The sequence below is a fragment of the Phaenicophaeus curvirostris genome, chromosome 7 (genome assembly GCF_032191515.1).
Source record: "Phaenicophaeus curvirostris isolate KB17595 chromosome 7, BPBGC_Pcur_1.0, whole genome shotgun sequence".
Taxonomy (NCBI): Eukaryota; Metazoa; Chordata; class Aves; order Cuculiformes; family Cuculidae; genus Phaenicophaeus; species Phaenicophaeus curvirostris.
Genome location: NC_091398.1, coordinates 15,494,603 through 15,511,884, shown reverse-complemented (window position 1 = coordinate 15,511,884; position 17,282 = coordinate 15,494,603). Strand labels below are relative to the sequence as shown.

The 17,282-nt window shown below is 48.3% G+C and overlaps 2 protein-coding genes across 18 annotated transcripts in view; one reads left to right on the top strand and one right to left on the bottom strand.

Annotated features, from left to right (window-relative positions):
• ABI2 (abl interactor 2) overlaps window positions 1-7,156 on the top strand; it is a 69,774-nt gene extending 62,618 nt beyond the window's left edge. For all 15 annotated transcript variants that reach the window (XM_069860981.1, XM_069860976.1, XM_069860980.1 and 12 more), the window contains one exon: window positions 1,031-7,156. In XM_069860981.1, the coding sequence (XP_069717082.1) occupies window positions 1,031-1,206 (176 nt within the window). In that variant the 3' untranslated portion in view covers window positions 1,207-7,156. The remainder of the gene's footprint in view (window positions 1-1,030) is intronic.
• Window positions 7,157-7,815: 659 nt separating this feature from the next.
• Window positions 7,816-17,282, bottom strand: part of RAPH1 (Ras association (RalGDS/AF-6) and pleckstrin homology domains 1) — a 95,974-nt gene continuing 86,507 nt past the window's right edge. For all 3 annotated transcript variants that reach the window (XM_069860963.1, XM_069860964.1, XM_069860965.1), the window contains one exon: window positions 7,816-15,716. In XM_069860963.1, coding sequence (XP_069717064.1) covers window positions 13,761-15,716 — 1,956 coding nt within the window. In that variant the 3' untranslated portion in view covers window positions 7,816-13,760. The remainder of the gene's footprint in view (window positions 15,717-17,282) is intronic.

The following is a 17,282-nucleotide window of genomic DNA, read 5'->3' as shown; positions in this document are numbered from 1 at the left end:
ATGAAATTACTTCTTTTGAAAAGAATAATGGGTTTAGCTCATCACTGTGCTCATGAACACATGCTGTTATATTTTCCTCCTTGCTTTGGTTTAGAATATCTTTCTTTCTATCCCCAGTACTCCCCATTTTGCTTCAGTGGCAGCACAGCATGTTTCATTGCCAAGTGCTCAAAGCAGTGACTGATGCTCTAAAGTATTCAGAGTCCAGCATAGCTCATCTTCTCTGTGGAAAGCATAATGATAGGACTGAGAAGGGAAAACATAGCAAGTCGATGTCTGTTTTCTGCCATTTCAGGACAGTGGTTTCTTTAATATTTACCAATGCTTTGTCTAGTTTCTTTGACTTTCCTAACAGCTTCCATGCCCCCAGTAAAATATTCTGCAGCTGTAAAAAACGTGTCCGGATACAGTAAACAGATTTTTTTTCAGAGAACCACCTTGCTTCTTTCTAGCTTGTAACTGGGATTCACCCACCTTGGCACCTTATACCCCGGAATTGACTTCTAGCTACAGGGACTGCACATATGCTTTTGACAGATTTAAATATGGAAATCTGGGGCATTAGTCTTGGCTCATTCTTACTGTGATCTGGAGGCAGCTCTTATTACTACTTCTTCCGTGCTTTCCTGCTGACTGTTAGCTGTGCAGAGGTCTTGTTTTGCACATATATCTAATACAGGAATCTTGGAGTAGGTCTCAGTGGTCATAGCCATGGGGACTTACATCCATCTCCTTGTATTGTTCCATACTGAAAATCTACTAATTTGTAAACTTTCCCTCTAGTGGATCTGGAAATAGTAAAGAGAGAAGAGTAAAAGTAGTCCTGGCTCATGTTTGTCAAATTATGAGCCTTTATAAGAGGGTTTGGAAGAAACTATCCCTCTTAGTAGGTCATTCTGCACGTATAGAGGTGAAGAGGTAGTGCAGTTCTCAGAGACTGCCTTGAATGTAGCAAACTTTATACAAAATAGGTTGATTTTCTTCTTCCTTCCTGTACCTCTCCTAACCGTCATGCTCTGTTCTTTCCTAGTGGTGGCGATCTATGACTACACAAAGGACAAAGAAGATGAGCTTTCGTTTCAGGAAGGTGCCATCATTTATGTCATTAAGAAAAATGATGACGGCTGGTATGAGGGGGTTATGAATGGAGTGACTGGGCTTTTCCCAGGGAACTATGTGGAGTCAATCATGCATTACTCAGAGTGAAGACTAGAGGACGAAATACTGCATCTCCTGCTGCAGGAGCTGTCAGGGCTTCCCACATCTCCACCAGCCCTCTGGGGGCCCCAGTGTGACTGAATGAAGGAGAACTCTTAACCACTCTTTTTTTCTTTTTTTTTTTTTTTTTTTTTTTGTCATTATAAACAATAGTGATTTGAGTTGTTTGAACAAATGGCTCTTCCGGCTGCCAGCAGAAGCCCATCTGACATTTAACTGAGCAGACCCATTCAGATGTAACAAACTCGTTGATACTTCAGTTGAATTCTGAATTCTGACAGGCTTTGGGATCTGTTTCAGGAATCCTGCGTGACCTCACGGTACTACTGTTGGCAGCAGTGCCTGGCGCTTGGGATGTCCTGAAAGCTTGCAGTGAAGGGTTACTGGCCAGTGGACATCCCTGCTGTTTCTACACTACACTCCTCTGCAGCTGGAAGAACAGTCGTGTGCTAGAAAACACTGGGATTTCTGCACAGAGCCGTTCCTGTGACTGGCTTCCAGATAGCTGGATACATCTTTAGCATAAACACTTCTGCAGCTGCTCTGCACATGTAGGCTGACACGGGCACACAGAGCTGGCTATCATTCACTCACCTTTTTGTTTAGACAATTAAGATGGCTGCAGCCCAGAGGACCCCCCGCCCCTATTCCCTCATCTTTTGAATGCCACATATTTTTTTTGTGTTCTGCACTGATGTAAATGTGCTCCTCTCCGCAGTGAGCTACTTGCCGTGGGTGCTGCTGGTTTAAACAGAACTCATAGAGGCCATTGACAGTGAAGTTGAAACAAAGTTTACAGGTCCTTTTGAGGTCTGAGGATAAGCTCTAGGGGCTGTGATCTGTGGTTCACATCCATTCACGCCTGCTTGCACTAGAGAAACTTACCCCCAACTTTAGTCTTATGCACAATATAATCTTAAAAATCCAATCAGGTATTGTAAATTGGCTATTTTGTACTGGATGACTAGATTTGCATATGTACTGTGAGAGCCCTGTGCAGAGGCAGGATAAATGGCAATTGTCGTCTTCATGTCTGTTGCCAAAATCTCTTCAGTGGAAGTAAAAAAGGGCTGTTGTGTGTACTGGTTTCCCATGGAAATCCGAGCAGTAACTAGTAGTAGTTCTATTTCTTCCCCCAGCCCCCTCCATTGTTTATTATAAAGAAATAGATACTTTAAGCTGTAGTGGTGGATCTGGGGTGGAGAAATACCAAGTGAAGGCTCTGTAGCCCCTTGTGTTGAGTTTGCTTTTTAATCTTGTCTCAGTTAAAAATGCTGCTCAGTGATTCTGCTTAGCAGATCTGTGTTGAGTGATGGCTGTACTAGTCTGCCCTTAGGAAGTACTAAGTAGTATCTTTGGGTAAATGTTATGCATTAACAGAGTGAACTGATTAAAGCTCCTGTTGCAGTCCTGTTAGGCTGCAAACTGAGCAGACCCCTGTATGGGGCCTCCTGGGCCAGGACATCCTCCTGGAAAAGATTTGACTGTTGCCTGGCCAAGTTCCAGCTGGTACCAGCAGTAGCTTGTCCAAGTGAGACGGTTCCACAGCTCTCTTCTGAGGCCTGTGAGTAAAACTGAGCTGTGCACAGGAGAGCAGTGCTGGGGCTGGGTTTGTGGTCGTTTTGGTAGTGATAGAGGTTATTGACCCAATCCATTGGCTTGGTAATTAGTGCAATATCAGGATGGAGGTGCAGGTTTGGTGCACACCTGGGCAGGGAGGTGCCGTAGCTGCTCGAGCGGGGAGGAGGAGGAAGAAACAGGTGAATTGTGTTTGTGGGACAGGGATGGATTTGAACACCTGCTGTGAGCTTGCCTGTCCCACAAACACAATTCCCCTGCAGGAGGTACAGCTTTGAAGAAACCGGTGCGAAGGCAGAAGTTACTTTCTCCCCTGCTCGGTCCACAGCCATGTAGCCTAGACACTGTGGTCTTTCTGGAAGCTGAGAGCATTATTGTTTGGGGTGAGCGTTAGCCAGAAGAGATACCCTTCTACTTTCCTCTGTGAAAACTTCTCTCACAGTCAGAGTAACAGAAGCAGCCATGTTCAGTTCCCTGAGCCCATCAGTTCTCTGGGAGCGAGCCCAGTCACAGGAATGACTGTGTTAGCATCAGAAGGCAGGTCTACACTTCTTGCGCATGGACGTGGTGCTTGCAGCCTGGCTGGCGGCCCCAGTGATGGAGCAGCAGCATTGTGCAAGCCTTTGGTGCTCACAGGGTAGCTGTGTTTTCCAGGAGCTTTGCTGTTTTTCTTGCCCTGGGAGTGTTTAGGGTAAAGATTGAGCACATGGAGCTCAAATGCTCCAAGTTATGGCAGTTTAGTGAGTTACTAAATGAGAGCCGAACCTCGCTTCCTGTGCACCCCTGCTCCAGCTGGGAGGTCACACATCAGTGAGATGTGTCTTTAACTCAGTGTGTGTAAGAGCATGTGCTCGAATGCTTCTGACGGGTGTGTGACACACAGCTGTGTCCTTTATTCAGCTGGTGGTTTGTTCATCTTGAAAGATTTCTGTGTTGGGAGAGCGGAGCAGTATGAACTCTGGGAAGTGCTGAATACTTGCTGGAGCTCAAGACAGAAGATGAGGCCTCAAAACCTTGAAAGTGGAATGTGTGAAGCTCCTTAAAGAACTGGTTTTGTTCTGATGAGCCAGGGGTTAGTTTGGTCCCTGCTGATAGCATGTGGAATTGTTTATCCTGCAAGAGCTGCTGTGGATGGAATTATTTTTGGTTCACCTCCTGCTGGTTTTATGCTTTACTCTGCAGTACTAATGTAAAGAAATTTGTTGAGTTTTATGCATATTTTTTATTTTGTACAAATTTTAATTCTGTGGCTTGTTTGGAGATGATGGGATGTAATGGTCATAGACCTGGCCAAGGTAAATAGGCTTTGTATATTAATGTTACATAGATTGCATGCTAGTAAAGTCAGTGAGGGTTGTGTTTCCAGTTTTGTCCCTTGTACTTCTCCTCCAAAACAAACATCCTCCCCCCAGTGCCCCATCCCCCCATTTTAATTTACGTGTTTACTTTAAAAAGGAGGTGGAGGATGAGTGATGGGGAAAGGCAGAGAAATGCCTGAGTATTTCAAACAGGTGCACAACACCTCTTCAATGAACTCTGGTGCCACAGCTGAAGGTGTTCAGCAGCACAAGCTGTTGAATCAGCAGTGTGTAGGAATGAAAGGGGGGGGGGGACAGGAAGGAGACACTGCAGAATAGCCCAGAGTGTGGTATGGCCAAAATGAACGTTTCTGCCTTTGTGAGAGCTGCCTTAGCCCAGTCAGCTGTACTCACTGTGCACAGAAATCGGTCAGCATCCTCTAGCGGTGAATTTTGCCTTGGTTTGCTGTATTGGAGATTTCTCTTTTGCTCTTGGCCCAAGGGACAAAGGTATTAACTTACAGCTGCCTCTCCGCCATGTCCCTGCACGAGAGATCTGACTGAGTCTGGCCCCATCTAGTGCCGAAGCAGGTTATTTTTTTTTTTGGTGCCTTCTTTCTAGACTGAGAGATGGCTGAGGCTGTATGTGTCTTGCTTGTTATTTGCCCCTCGTCTTTCTCCCTCTTCCCCCTTGCCCTCCCCTCTCTCTCTTCCCCACCGATGGATTCATGTTCTTTGTTTCTCCCTGGCTGTGGCAGCAGAGGGCTGAGCAGAGCAGGAGCACATTTTGCACTTGAGTGTCCTGATAGTGCCCCCACACCCCCTGGCTGGCGTAGGCAGCAGTGAGCTGAAACAGTCGCTGGTCTGGCTGGTTACACGGGGCAGACACTGGGGCACTGAAGAACCATTGCTCTCACTGGAGCACAAGAGTGCGGCGTGGCCCCAGCGCAGATGGCAGAGCTTGCTTTTTCTTACCAGGAGGCAAACCATGTTCTGGGGACTCAGCTTGTCCTTGCAGTAAGTTAAGTCAAGTGGAGTGTTTCTGAAAGTAGCTGGAGGTGGCTGCTAGTTTGAACTACAGCTCCTCACAGTCCCAGGGGGCTGTGGCTGGGTGGTTACCAGGGGGTGTCTGGCAGGCTACTAGCTGGGGGTGTCCAGCTAGTTCTTGCTAGAGCATCTGTTCTCCTTTTACAGCACCTGGACATTTTCTTTCTTTGCTGCTGAAGGTTCTTGGTGACAGCTGTGATGCAGCTCCTGAAAAATTGCACTTCTTTTGTCTCGGGTGTTTCGGTTGATCATGAAAAGAAAGCGAGGCAGCAGCAAGACTGATGTTGCTTTTCTGGCAGAGGATCAGCTGCCTGCCTGGTGTGTCCGTGCGTGTCGTTGACTGGAGGTGGAGGGCTGTGCACGGACACGCACTGTTGTGCTTCTGTGGTGTCTCCTACCTGTGCTCGAAGGTGACTTCATGCTGTGCTCTCCTCAGCAACTTCCACCACTTCCTAGCAAGCACTGCAGATGTGCCTCTGCTGGAAATGAGCTCTCTTTTTATTAGTCATGTCTCTGGGCTTCAGGCATAAAGCAAAACTTCCATGTTTTCCTTTCTGGAAGGGATGGGTCATTATGTGGGCTAGTATTTACAGGACATCTTGTGAAACGGGTGTCTGTATTCTCTGCAGAGCAACTTGTTGGATGCTGCCAGAGGATGCTGTTGGAAAGACCGTGATGCTGTGGCTCCTGCTGGGAGCAGTACTTGCATAGAGAGAACAGCATCACTGACTGAGCACAGTAGCATTTCAGGAAGTATTACAAACCCCAGAGACTTCAGTTCCTATGTTGACAACAGTGGCAGTGACAAATGTTCATTGCTGTTGCATTCACTACAGTATTTATAGCCCTAGGGAAGATGGTGCTGTAAACAGCACTCCCAGCTGGATGATGGGCTATAGTTTATGAGGTGCCATGTTCAAGGATTTATTGTGCTTACAGGTATATTCACGTTCCCCACCTTTTTGCACCAGGCAGTATTAGGCACTGCCACATTTTGTGGATAAAATGGCATTATACAGAGGTCAGAATAGTGCAAGAAGGGAACAGTTTGTGCTTTGCTTCTGCTTCCCCTTCTACCCGCCCAGTAGGAAATCAGTGTGTAGTAACAGTCCTATTGATCTACTTTCAATTTTGGAACTGCAAGAGTAGTGTAACCCCCACCTCATGTCCATGGGAAGGGAAGGCTGCTGAAAGCTTGATGCAGCCAAGGTTTGCCAACTGCTGTTACAAAGAATAATTTGCAAACCATGGTGTTCTGCTGCTTTCATTCAAAGAAACCCACCCGTGTCATCTGTGCAATCATCTCCTGCCCATGCAGGATGTGTTTTTTTCCTTTGGTACTCTAAACATTAATTTTATTAGCATGTTTGCTTATTAGAGGGCAGTAAAGTGAGCAGCAGCCTGTTGTCCAGAGGTGAGCCTACACCCAGCATCCTGCTGAATGCCAGCGTGGTGACTCTGCTGAAATGTGTGCAGTACATTTGTTTCTCTTAAAAACTCGGAAGAATCCTACTGCTACTGACTACTGAGGAAGAGCTGTGTGCAAACCCATCCCCATTACGGCGCCTTGCTGAAGTGCTGACATGTCTGAGAATTTTTTTGTAAAGAACAAGTGCTTCTTTTCACATTTGAAAAAGTGTCTTTTGCAACTTGCATGGACAAGTAGTTTCTATGAACTCTGGAAATGTCAGTGTCTAACATGGAATTTGTCCATGCACTTTTTTCTGAAAGCAGATCCCCTCGCCACCTTTGGTTTGCAGTCAGAGGAGAAGCACGCTGTGCTTTGCTTTTGGCGCTGCTGATGCAGTGGATGAGTGCAGAGCCCACTGTAAATGACCGAGCCCACGGGACTCTGGGAAGCTGTTTGCCGCCAGTAACGTTTTCTTGTGTGTGCCATTTGAACCACCTTTCAGTGAGTGCAAAACCCAATTTTTAAATTTTTTTAATTGTACTTGGAATTAACTGTTGCTGTGTACTAAACCCTCTTGTTACGAGCCCTAAATAAAAAGAACAAAGCACAGGCCCTGTGTTTCCTGAGCCACTGCTGTGTCACATTCCTTGTCTTTGGCTACAGCCTTTTACACTGCGAGGACAGGGCGAGTTGCTTACACATGCAGGAGCCCTGTACCCAAGGAGCTCTGAGCGCAGCACTTCCCCAGCAAAGGTACCATCTGGTAGCAGCTCCTCGGTTTCTGTGGGACTGAGCATTCCCTGTACCCACCGCTGCTGTACGGCCTCGCGTCTCTGCTGGAAAAGCTGATGCCTGATGCAGGGCCACCCTGTGAGAGCGGCTGAGGAGGTGAGCGGAGCCAAACCCCCTCCAGCGCTCCCTGAGTGGGACCACAGCAGCACTTACCAGGCATCAGCCGTCTGCGCCAGCAGAGCCGTGCGGGACCCGGCACACCTGGGGGAGGCGGCAGGCGGAAAAGGTGAGAGACTTCACACCGGGTCCTCTTTAGACGGGTAAGTGGTGTGCAGCGTGTTACTGGTACGGCTCTGACCCAGGGGAAAGAACTGTGCAAAGGAACAATAAAAAGCAATTTTATTCAGAGTGAGCATATATAAATGGTAAGGCCACCAGATATCTGAGCCCTACGGAGGGGGGAGCACGGACGCTCTGAGAACACAATATGGGTTCTGAACTCATGACAAAAGAAAAGGGCAAGACAGAGGATTAAACCAAATCATTAAATTTAACTACATATTTATTGAATTGTGCATATTCCATTGTATAATGTTCTATATCTGGTATTTTATAATGTAGTATTTCTTTTGTCCTCTCCCATGCTTAAAAAAGTATATTTATACATATATTTATATATATTTATAATATGGCAAAGCTCCCCCCAACCTGAAGCTATCAGTCTGAAAGAGCTTTGATTTTTCTTTTTGGAAAGGGAAGAAGAGGGGAGTCAATCCCATTGAAAGATAAAATGTGCAATTTTCTTTTTAAAGCGGTAAACATGAATGTATTTACAGCACTCGGCACACGGTTGCTGCACAGACAACTCATCATTGCAATGACACTTTTTTCTTACATTTGCATCCCCAGTATTACACAGAATATCACTCGTGGCTGCTAACAGTTAGTGAAAACCATAAACCAAACTGCTGCTCCAGTTCATTTCTGGTCCACGTAGTCCACTGGAAGGAAACCTTAGATTTGAAATTACAACTCGTGGCAAAGTACTCAGCTTTTGTTTTAGAAGTACAAGCTTCATGCTGCAGCACCAAATCAGCAACAGGTAGCACTGGGCACAGTTTGTTCGCTAAGCTCACGGATGTGCCCAGTTACCAGCGCTGGCAGGAGATGCGCGACACCTCGCAGGGGCAGCCCTGGTCTCTTGCCCAGCAGCTGCTGCAGACCAGCAGCGCTCCAGTTCCTGCTGCAAGCACATCTGCCTACCTGGAATTTAGCTCTGAATGCATCTTTGGCATCTTGAGAAAGGAGGGAGGAAACTGTTTTCCACTGTAAGGAACAACTGGTTCCATGCCGAAGTTGTCTAAAAGACAAGTCATCTTTAAGCATTGAAATTGGGGGTGTGTGTGTGTCCTAAATCAGTTAGTCAAATCCCTTCTTCCTCCATCCCCTCACTTAAAGCCCCTGCTGGGAGGGACTGGGGAGGTAACACTCTCCCTGCTCTCTAGCTCTCCTCCCGCGACACTTCTTGCGCTGTACACAGCTCCCCTTGCCGGGCTGAGTGCCTCAGCACACCAAAACCATCAACCCACATCACTTTTTTTCCCCATGTTAGTGGCAATTACTTTAATTTACCTTATTTAAATTACTTTCATTGTGAGGGGTAAGTGTATATGTTCACCTCATTTGCAGTTTAGTGTCTTAAACTTCTCAAAACTAGGCTAAGCCTGTGTCTCACTGGATCAGAGGAGGGGTGAGTGCTGACCCCTCAGCACTGGTTTTGTCAGTCTTCATGGGCTTCTTTTTAATCAAAGGGAAGAGAATTCAGAAGGGGAAGTTATTCAACTTGAGACAAACTTAATTTTAAATCCAAAATAAAAGCTTAAATCCTACCAGCACAATACAAAAACATCTAAGAGAAACTATCCCCCTTAGTGTTAAATCCTCCTTGGGTTGGAGTCTACTCCGACTGTGTGAGGGAATGGAAAGCCACAAATAGGCAAAAACTCCCATCACCTCCAAGTGAGGAGCGCTGCTGCTCGAACAAGTACAATGAAAAAAGGAGAAAAAACCCCACCCCCAAGCGCCCATGTTCTGGCTGCATTCTCACTACCTGCTGTCAGGAAATTTTCTTGCTGCTTTCCTGGAGTGCAGCTGCCTTTAACGTGACTCTGTTTGACTCACTGCGAGTATTAAGACCCACTTATAATCTAGTTTTGAATAAGAAACAGATTTACCTGTAATGGTACCACTGAAGTAAAACAAATAAGTTCTGTGCAGTTTTCTGTAAGAGGCAGAAAAGTTTTCTTACCCTTCTGCTGTTGAAACGGCACTTTTGGTTCTTTAACTGCAGAAAAAATGATTTTTAACTCAGGTAAAAAACTGGCTGCACTTTATCATCTGAGCTGATTTGAGTTACCTGGATGCCTAAGGGCACAGAAAGATGAAATTATAAAACCTTTAAATGTGCAAGTCCAGAACAGGAAATCTTAAAATGCACTTGTGAGAAAAAACTGCTCCCTCTCCCATCAGACCCAAATCCAAAGGGATTCAGGTACCTTCACGTTCTTTCCCTGATGTGTCAGTCACTGCTGCCCCGGAGAAAGCTGCAGATTCAGGGCAGGAAAGGTCTTTGGCTTCGAGGTTGCGCACCAGGTCAGAGCGAGCAGTGGTGCTTTGCCACAGGAGGAAACGACTGCACAGGGCAAGGCAGGGCTTTCCTCTTCCACAGAAAAACAACAGGATTATTTATTGAGAGACTTGTGCCTGAAATCTTCTCCCAGCCACAGACTTTGAAAGCCTAAAGAGCCCCCCAGCAAATCCCTCTCAAACGTTACCTATGGTTTGCTTACAGGAAGAGTTTTAAAAAACAAACCCCCACAGGCTCTAAGATTAGTGTCGATGGGAGAGCCCAGTTTCCCCTTCCAAAGCAACTCCTGAGCACGAGCTACAATGGAAGTGTCCTAGGAGACTAGTTCCCCACTTTTCACACTTGTGCTGCAGGTACAGAGGAACCTGGCTGAATAGGAGGGACGCTGCTGCTCTGAGGCGGCTGCTGTTGCTGTGGCAAAGGGGAAACGCACACCAAGTCTGGAGCAGATTAGCGCATGCAGCCTGTGCCCTCAGGAGCCGACACCTGCCTTAACAAGTGTCAAAGGCATCAGGTAACACAACTCCAGCTCTGCTCTCTTCATATTTTAGGATGAAGGCATCTGCTGTCTTCGTGTCCTCGGTATGAATGCTCAGCTCACACGTTCATTTTAATAGCACCAAAATGACTGCAGCTCATGTTTGTAGCAGGAAGCTTCTTGCTCCGTGTCTGAGATCTGACCCCTTCGTTTTCTGATTTACGTAAATCTAACGATGCAATTACAAGACCCATGCTCATGGGTTAAAATAACTTACTTGCAAATAAGGCATAAATATTTGCTGCCACAAAGCCAGTGAAACACACTGGAAAAGCGAGTTAAAATGAGGGGTCTCATAAGCTGAAAAGGCAGCCAGGTTTCAGTGCTCAGCTGGCACTCGCTGCATTTCTGTATCGCTCCTGGCTTAGGCAGCAAGTTGTAACAGAAGGAATACACGGTGCCACCTGTGCTGACGCTTATACATTTTGCTGCAAACTTAAAAGAGTTAAACTTTTGTCTCCCAGCGAGCTGTGTAGCAGCCTGCAGAAGGAGGCACGGATTCATCGTCCAGGGAGAGATACCGAGTCAATGAACTTCGCCACAAGAAAATGAGAACAAAGCTCAAATGCCTCTGAAGAAATTGCACTCAAAACATCGCTCTGGTGGGTCCAAGGCCCAGAGGTACCCGCACTCAATGAATGAAAGAACAAGGGCTGGAACTGACACACACCAGTGGAGCTGCCTGGAGGGAAAAGAAAAACAGACAGGCAAGTGGAATTTCCCGACAGCTCTCACCTGGGAGCACACGCTGCACGGATCTATCTTGCCAGGGAGTGCGAGGATGTGTCGCTCCCCTGTCCCCAGCAACGGCCGGGGGGCTCCCACTGCAGCCGCGCTGTTTGCTCCACTGGTGGGTGTGAGCCCAGGGGCCGCACGCGGGGCCGAGCAGCAGGAGGACCAACACTGGAAATTACAGCACCCATGAGTCGTGGCGAAGCTTCACAGCGTCCCGTGAAGTTACCCGCCAGCTACACCGAACATGCTTAAAATCAACAATGCAAATGCTCTTAAGGACACTTTATAAGCACAAAAATAGTAGAAACGAAACTTTGTGAATAATTTGAAAGATACAAAAAAGTGCCTTTCCATAGCAGTGCTTTAAAATGCACACAATGGTATTTACTCTTATTGCTCAAAAAACCTAGTCTGAAATATTAAAACAATTTCCAGAGGTGCTGAAACAGATTTTAAAAAAATCATATGACGAAACAGGTCGGCAGAGACAGCACCATTGATTTTCTCTTTTCATGATGCGCTTATTTAAAACTACATCGTTACAGATGTGTCGTTTCCCCCCGCTAATTAGCAAAGCTTTTTTCTTATTCATAAATTATTCACAAAGACATTTATTTTATAATTTGGATCTTTTTAAAAACACTTTATAAAAAAAGGGATGGGGGGCACTGTCACAATATTTTGTAAATCTATCAGCCTGAATTACTCTGATAAGAAATTAGTTTACATCTTTTTTTACACATTTGAGGACACTGCCAAGCTACTTCCTTTGTTTTGTTCTTTGGGAGAAGGAAAGTTTGTAAAACTTCCTTTTGGAGAAAAGGTAAAAGAACAGTAAATTCCTTTGTCACCTGAGCCTCGCCAGTGTCCCCAGGTGATGCAGGGAGCTGTAACAGCCGAAGACGGGGTGGGTACAGCCCAAGTGTTTCAGTTTACAGAGGCTGCGCTGCTGCCCTGCAATGAACACGCGTGACAGGTTAACCTCTTACGCCAACCACGCTGCCGCATTGTGTCCAAACCGGTGGGTTAGACTGTACAACGGTGGCAGGTAACGGACTTAAGCGCTTGATCTGGTGATGGGCTGTGAATCACTGGCTAACAAAAAAACCAAAGCAAATACGACAGTTTCTCTCCTACTCATATGGGCCTTTAAATTAAATCATTAACAAATGTTTATTGCCTCTCACCATTGTGGTTTTTTCCAGTCTTCTCCCTTGACCACTCTAAGGGCAACTTTGTCATCGACAGGGATAATCTCTGTTCCCAGTGTCTGGCAGGTCAAAGGAGAGAGAATTCCCACTGTGGTTGGCCTGAAATCACTACTCTCTTCTCTCTTTCCAGAAGGGAACTTTTCCTGACAGTTTCTAACAAACAAGGCTGCCTTTAAATATTTCCAGCCACTAGTTTTTGTAAACATAACACATCTTTATCAGGCCCAGAGAAGGCGAGGCCGTATGCTCTGTATGTTTGTGGGAGAACATAAAGCGCTCTACAGAAACCTACCTGTTCCTTCGGGGAAAGAATCGCACGTGAGCGATGAATCGGTGTGCGCCACCCTTGTGGGTCAGCGTTGGTTGCAGGAGTCCTGGCAGCTTTCAGAACAGGTTAACACAAATATATTCATCTTGAGCCACAGAAACAAATGATCAAGCCTGCTATAAAGTTAGAATGGATAACGGATTGGAATAATATATATTTATGCTCCATACGCATGGACAAATAGCTTTGAAGTAATTTGTAGCAGTCAATACTTTTAAACTATTTGGAAGGGAGGGGGAGGCTCTTTATAGTATAAATATATTTCACTCCAGCCCACTATATATAAAATCTACGTTCTTTCTCCGAACATACTCATTTTCAGTAGTACTATGACCAGAATGTTTCGGTATTTTGCATCGGTACTTTTCAATCCATGGACATGGAACATTTACCAGCAGAAAACCTCAGCTCTGCACCGCTCGCCCGCCACAAACTGACAAGAAGTTTGCGGGGAGGGGTTTAAAACTTTCTTTCTTTAAAGTGCGCCCTACATCTTCATCGCTGTGGTACAATTTGCCTAGTTAAAGTCCGATTCCAGATAATATAGTGACTGAAACAATAAATACGGTTCTACAAAAACATTCTGGTTATCTTCTATAATTGCGACGAAATATATCACAATATATTATATACCTACACTTATAATACATGCACAAACATGTCTCACATGGACAGACACTACAAAAAATCATCTCCCCCCCTCCCCTAAATGCAGAAAAAGTAAGAAAGTGGGGTTTTGGTCCAATCCATATGAAGGGTGAAAGAAACCGAAAGGATAAGTCAATGCCTCTCTACCCACCTTTCCCAATAAAATATCAGCACCCCCAACCCCAGCTTTTTTGGCCTCGCCATGGAAGGGGAAAGTCTTTACATTTAGCCGTAACTCCAGTTGGAGATCACCTCTTTGATGGGACTATCATACATTTGACCGCACTCTCTCCAAGTGCACAGGATTACAGGTTGGCCAAACACGGAGCGGCCCACAAGTCACGGAGAGCACCAGCCCCTGGGAAGCGACTACCAGTCCCGCGACAGCTTGGTGTTTTGATCCCGTTTGGGAGGCGCAGGAGGCGGCCCCCTCCGTAACGTTGCATAGCCGGATATGTGGCCCCCCCCGAAGCTGCTCGTCTTCTGCTGGTCAGCCAGCAGCTCGGGCGGCGGCGGGGGCAGGGCCATGTCATCCATGGTGGCCGTGGGCTCTGTTCTGGATATCCGCGCAGAGGACAGGGAGCCGTGCCGGGTGATGGATTTCCGCTGCAGCGTCCGGTTGAGGTCAGCCAGGAACCCTGGCTGAACGCTAAGGCTGGACTTGGGTGAAGTGGGCACTTGCGGGCCAGCTGACCCCTGTGGCTCCGCGACCTCGGCCTGTGTCAGTCGGGTGCTGTCGTTCCGCTTGGGACGTGTGGGTGGAGGGGCTTTTTTCACAGATGGTTTTGACCATGCCTGAGGCTGGGGATTGACAACAGCGACTTTTGGGGAGGTGCCGCCTGAAAACACGGATGGGATCTCAACTGGTGGAAGAGGAAGATCTATTTCAGGTGGTGGTGGTGGGAAGTCTGAATCGGATGGTGGCGAAGGGAATTCGACCACAGGTTCCTTCCCAGACACACCTGGAGCGGGAGTCTTGCCCAGGATCCCTCCTTGAGGAAGGACAATGGGCAGGCTCACCCCAGAAAGGTTGAGCTTTCCCGGCTTCGGAGGGGCTGCAGGAGGTGATGACTCCTTGCAAGAAGACCCTGATGGCTCTGGTGGGTGTGCAAATTTGCTGACAAGGCGGTCCACAGAAGGTCTCTTGGACTCATGGTACTCAGCAGAGCTGGTGGACTTGATGCTGGAGTTTCGCTGAGGGGTCGGAGGTGGTTTCTTCCCTCCAGGACTTGATGTCTTGCTGGTCTTTTTGACCGGAGACCCTGATTTGTCAGGGGGGGGAGAACCTGCAGAGGAAGCTGGGGAAAGAGGTGGAGGAGGAAACACTAAGCTGCTCTCTGGTGGAGGAGGGGGAAAATCTGGTGAGGGAGCAGAAGTGGGCTGCCATTTAGGCTTGGCCTTCACTGCTGGAGGTGACTGCGGAGCCACACTCAGCGGAAGGGGCTTCAGAGGCTGGGGCTCAGTGGCTGGTGGGGTGGGAGGAGGTGGGAACTGGCTCACTATCTGCTTCACCACCGACGGCACCGGGGACTGGGGAGACGGAGGAGGCTTCACAGAGAAACTCTGCTGCTTTGGGAACGTTGGCGGGGGAGTTGGGCCAGGAGGGGCCGGGGGCAGCAGCGGCACCTGGGGAGAGGTGACGCTCGGCTGTTTCTTTATCGCAAGCGGAGGGGGAGCCGGCAGAGCGGGGCTGGGGTGCGCGACCCCCGGTGATGCCGCCTTGCTGCCAGGCTGTGGGGGCAGAGCTGCCATGACGGGCTTTGGGGGCGCCTGGGGCGGGAGCGGGGCTGGCACGGGAGGGGGAGGCGGTGGCAACGAGGAGGTGGCAGCGGCCTGGCTCGTATTTGGTTGAACCTGATGGATCTTGGGGGGTGGCGGTGGCGGCGTGAACTGCGGCACCGAGGGGGCACACGGTGCTGGCTTCAGCTGCGCCATGGCCGACCCCGGCGTGGGGGGCGGCGGCGGCGGCGGGGGAGGCGGCACAGCCCCGTTGGGGGGCACCGGCATGTGCGGCTTTGCTGGGGGCGGCTGCTGCACGGCAGGAGCTTTGGAGAAAGGCCCCCCGTGCTGGGCAGCGTTCTGCAGCCGGGTGATGGTGCTGTACTTGACAAACATGGCAGCGGGCGAGGCGGCGGACGAGGCCGCCTGGCTGGGCAGCGGTGGGGGCGGCGGCGGGGGCGGCGGCGGGGGCGGTGGGGGTGGTGGGGGCGGCGGGGGCAGCGGGGGCGAAGGCTGCGAGGCGGCGTACGGGGTTGCCACTTTGGTCTGTGGGGACACGGGCGGCGCCACAGACACAAAGGGCCGAGCTGCGGGCTCCGTTCGGGCCTACGGGGAAGGGATTTTTAGTGACAGTGGAATGGGAGGAGAAGAAAAAGGAGAGAAGAGAGGGAGGGGGAGGGAGACAAAGAGATTATAAAGTCAAGGTCTAACCGTGCCCGTCATTAAAAATTAAGTGGCAGATTACAGCATGCAGGAAGCATTAGCAGAACAACGCAGTGAGAGACAACTCCGTCCACCGAGAGCCGGGACCCGGCGGTGAGAGCCGGCAGGCAGGGAGGGAGCTGGCGAGAGCCAGCGGAGCCAGGTCTACTCGGAGCGAGGCTGAGTGTCAGGGAGAAAATACATCAGCCTTGTCCCTTCTGCCGGGCAGGCAGCGGCACCCAGTGAGAATCACTGGGTCTCCTCTGGGCAAGTACGGTGACCCAAAGCCAGCACCAGTACAGTGACTCCCCAGGGCACCACAGGCCGTGGCAGAGAAGAGACGCCACGGGCGTCTCCTCAGCTCAGTAAGATCAGAGTCAAACCACACGTGGCCTCCCAGAGCACGCGTCCAGCCTTTATGCTGGTTAGCTCAGGCCTTATGCTGTTTGCTGTTACAAAAATGCAGAAATACTGAACTGCTCTGAAACACATAAAGGGCAAGCTCTGTGCAGGAATACTGCCGAGATCCTTTCATTCCACATACTTTGATACCCAAGGCTGGCAATGAAAAAAAAAACCAAGGAAAAAGAGGGAGAACTGAGGTTTCCTAGAAAAACTTCCCCAGAAGGAAATGTTTAGACATCTGCAAAAGAAAGTTAGCTGGGGAAAGAAAAGCTATACATGCAACCTCTATGTTAAGCAGAAAAATAAGAGAGGCAAGAGCTAAGGGGAGGAGCACTGGGAAGGCAGCAGGCAATGCTTTAGTCTATTTGTTGGGTTTTGCTCGTTAAATTGTTTCTCAAAAATTGTAAGCCTTCATTCCTGTTAAAAATTAAAGGTAATTCCATTACTCAAGCTTATAAACATTTTCCTAATACTAAGTGGCTTGGCTCCAAGCCAAGGTGTGACTGTCACAGTGCTCAGCACAAAAACATGCATTAGAAATGCAATACCAACTCAGGAACTGACCCCTTTGGTACCTAGGCTATTTAGTAGGTACTTTGCCACGCGTTATCCCAATTATGCTCATCTGCACTGCAGGAGCAGGTTTGCAATTGCTTTGTTCTAAACACAGGCGCACAGAGTTTCTCTGTGCACAGAACACCAGAAGGATTAGAGTCAGAAACAACAAACAGTGATTTGCATCACACGTGGGGTGTGCCTCTACCTGTCACGTCAGGTCTGGAAGGCAAGAGTTCTGGAGCTAAATCAAAGTGTACACAAAACAAAACAGGAGAGAAATCTTGCTCTCTTGCAAATGTTAGTCTGTAAATTACCATTCTCCCAATCACCCAGGTTAATGAATTTTCAAGTAGAACCACCTGACCTTAATTGTGCCCTGTATAAGGCACCATGGGTGTGATGACCTTAGCTGTGCTGAGCTTCACTTTTGATACCTGAGACAGCAAAATGCAACAGGAAAAATAAAAGCGGCATAAAACAGACAGAGAGGGAGACCAAGGCATAACA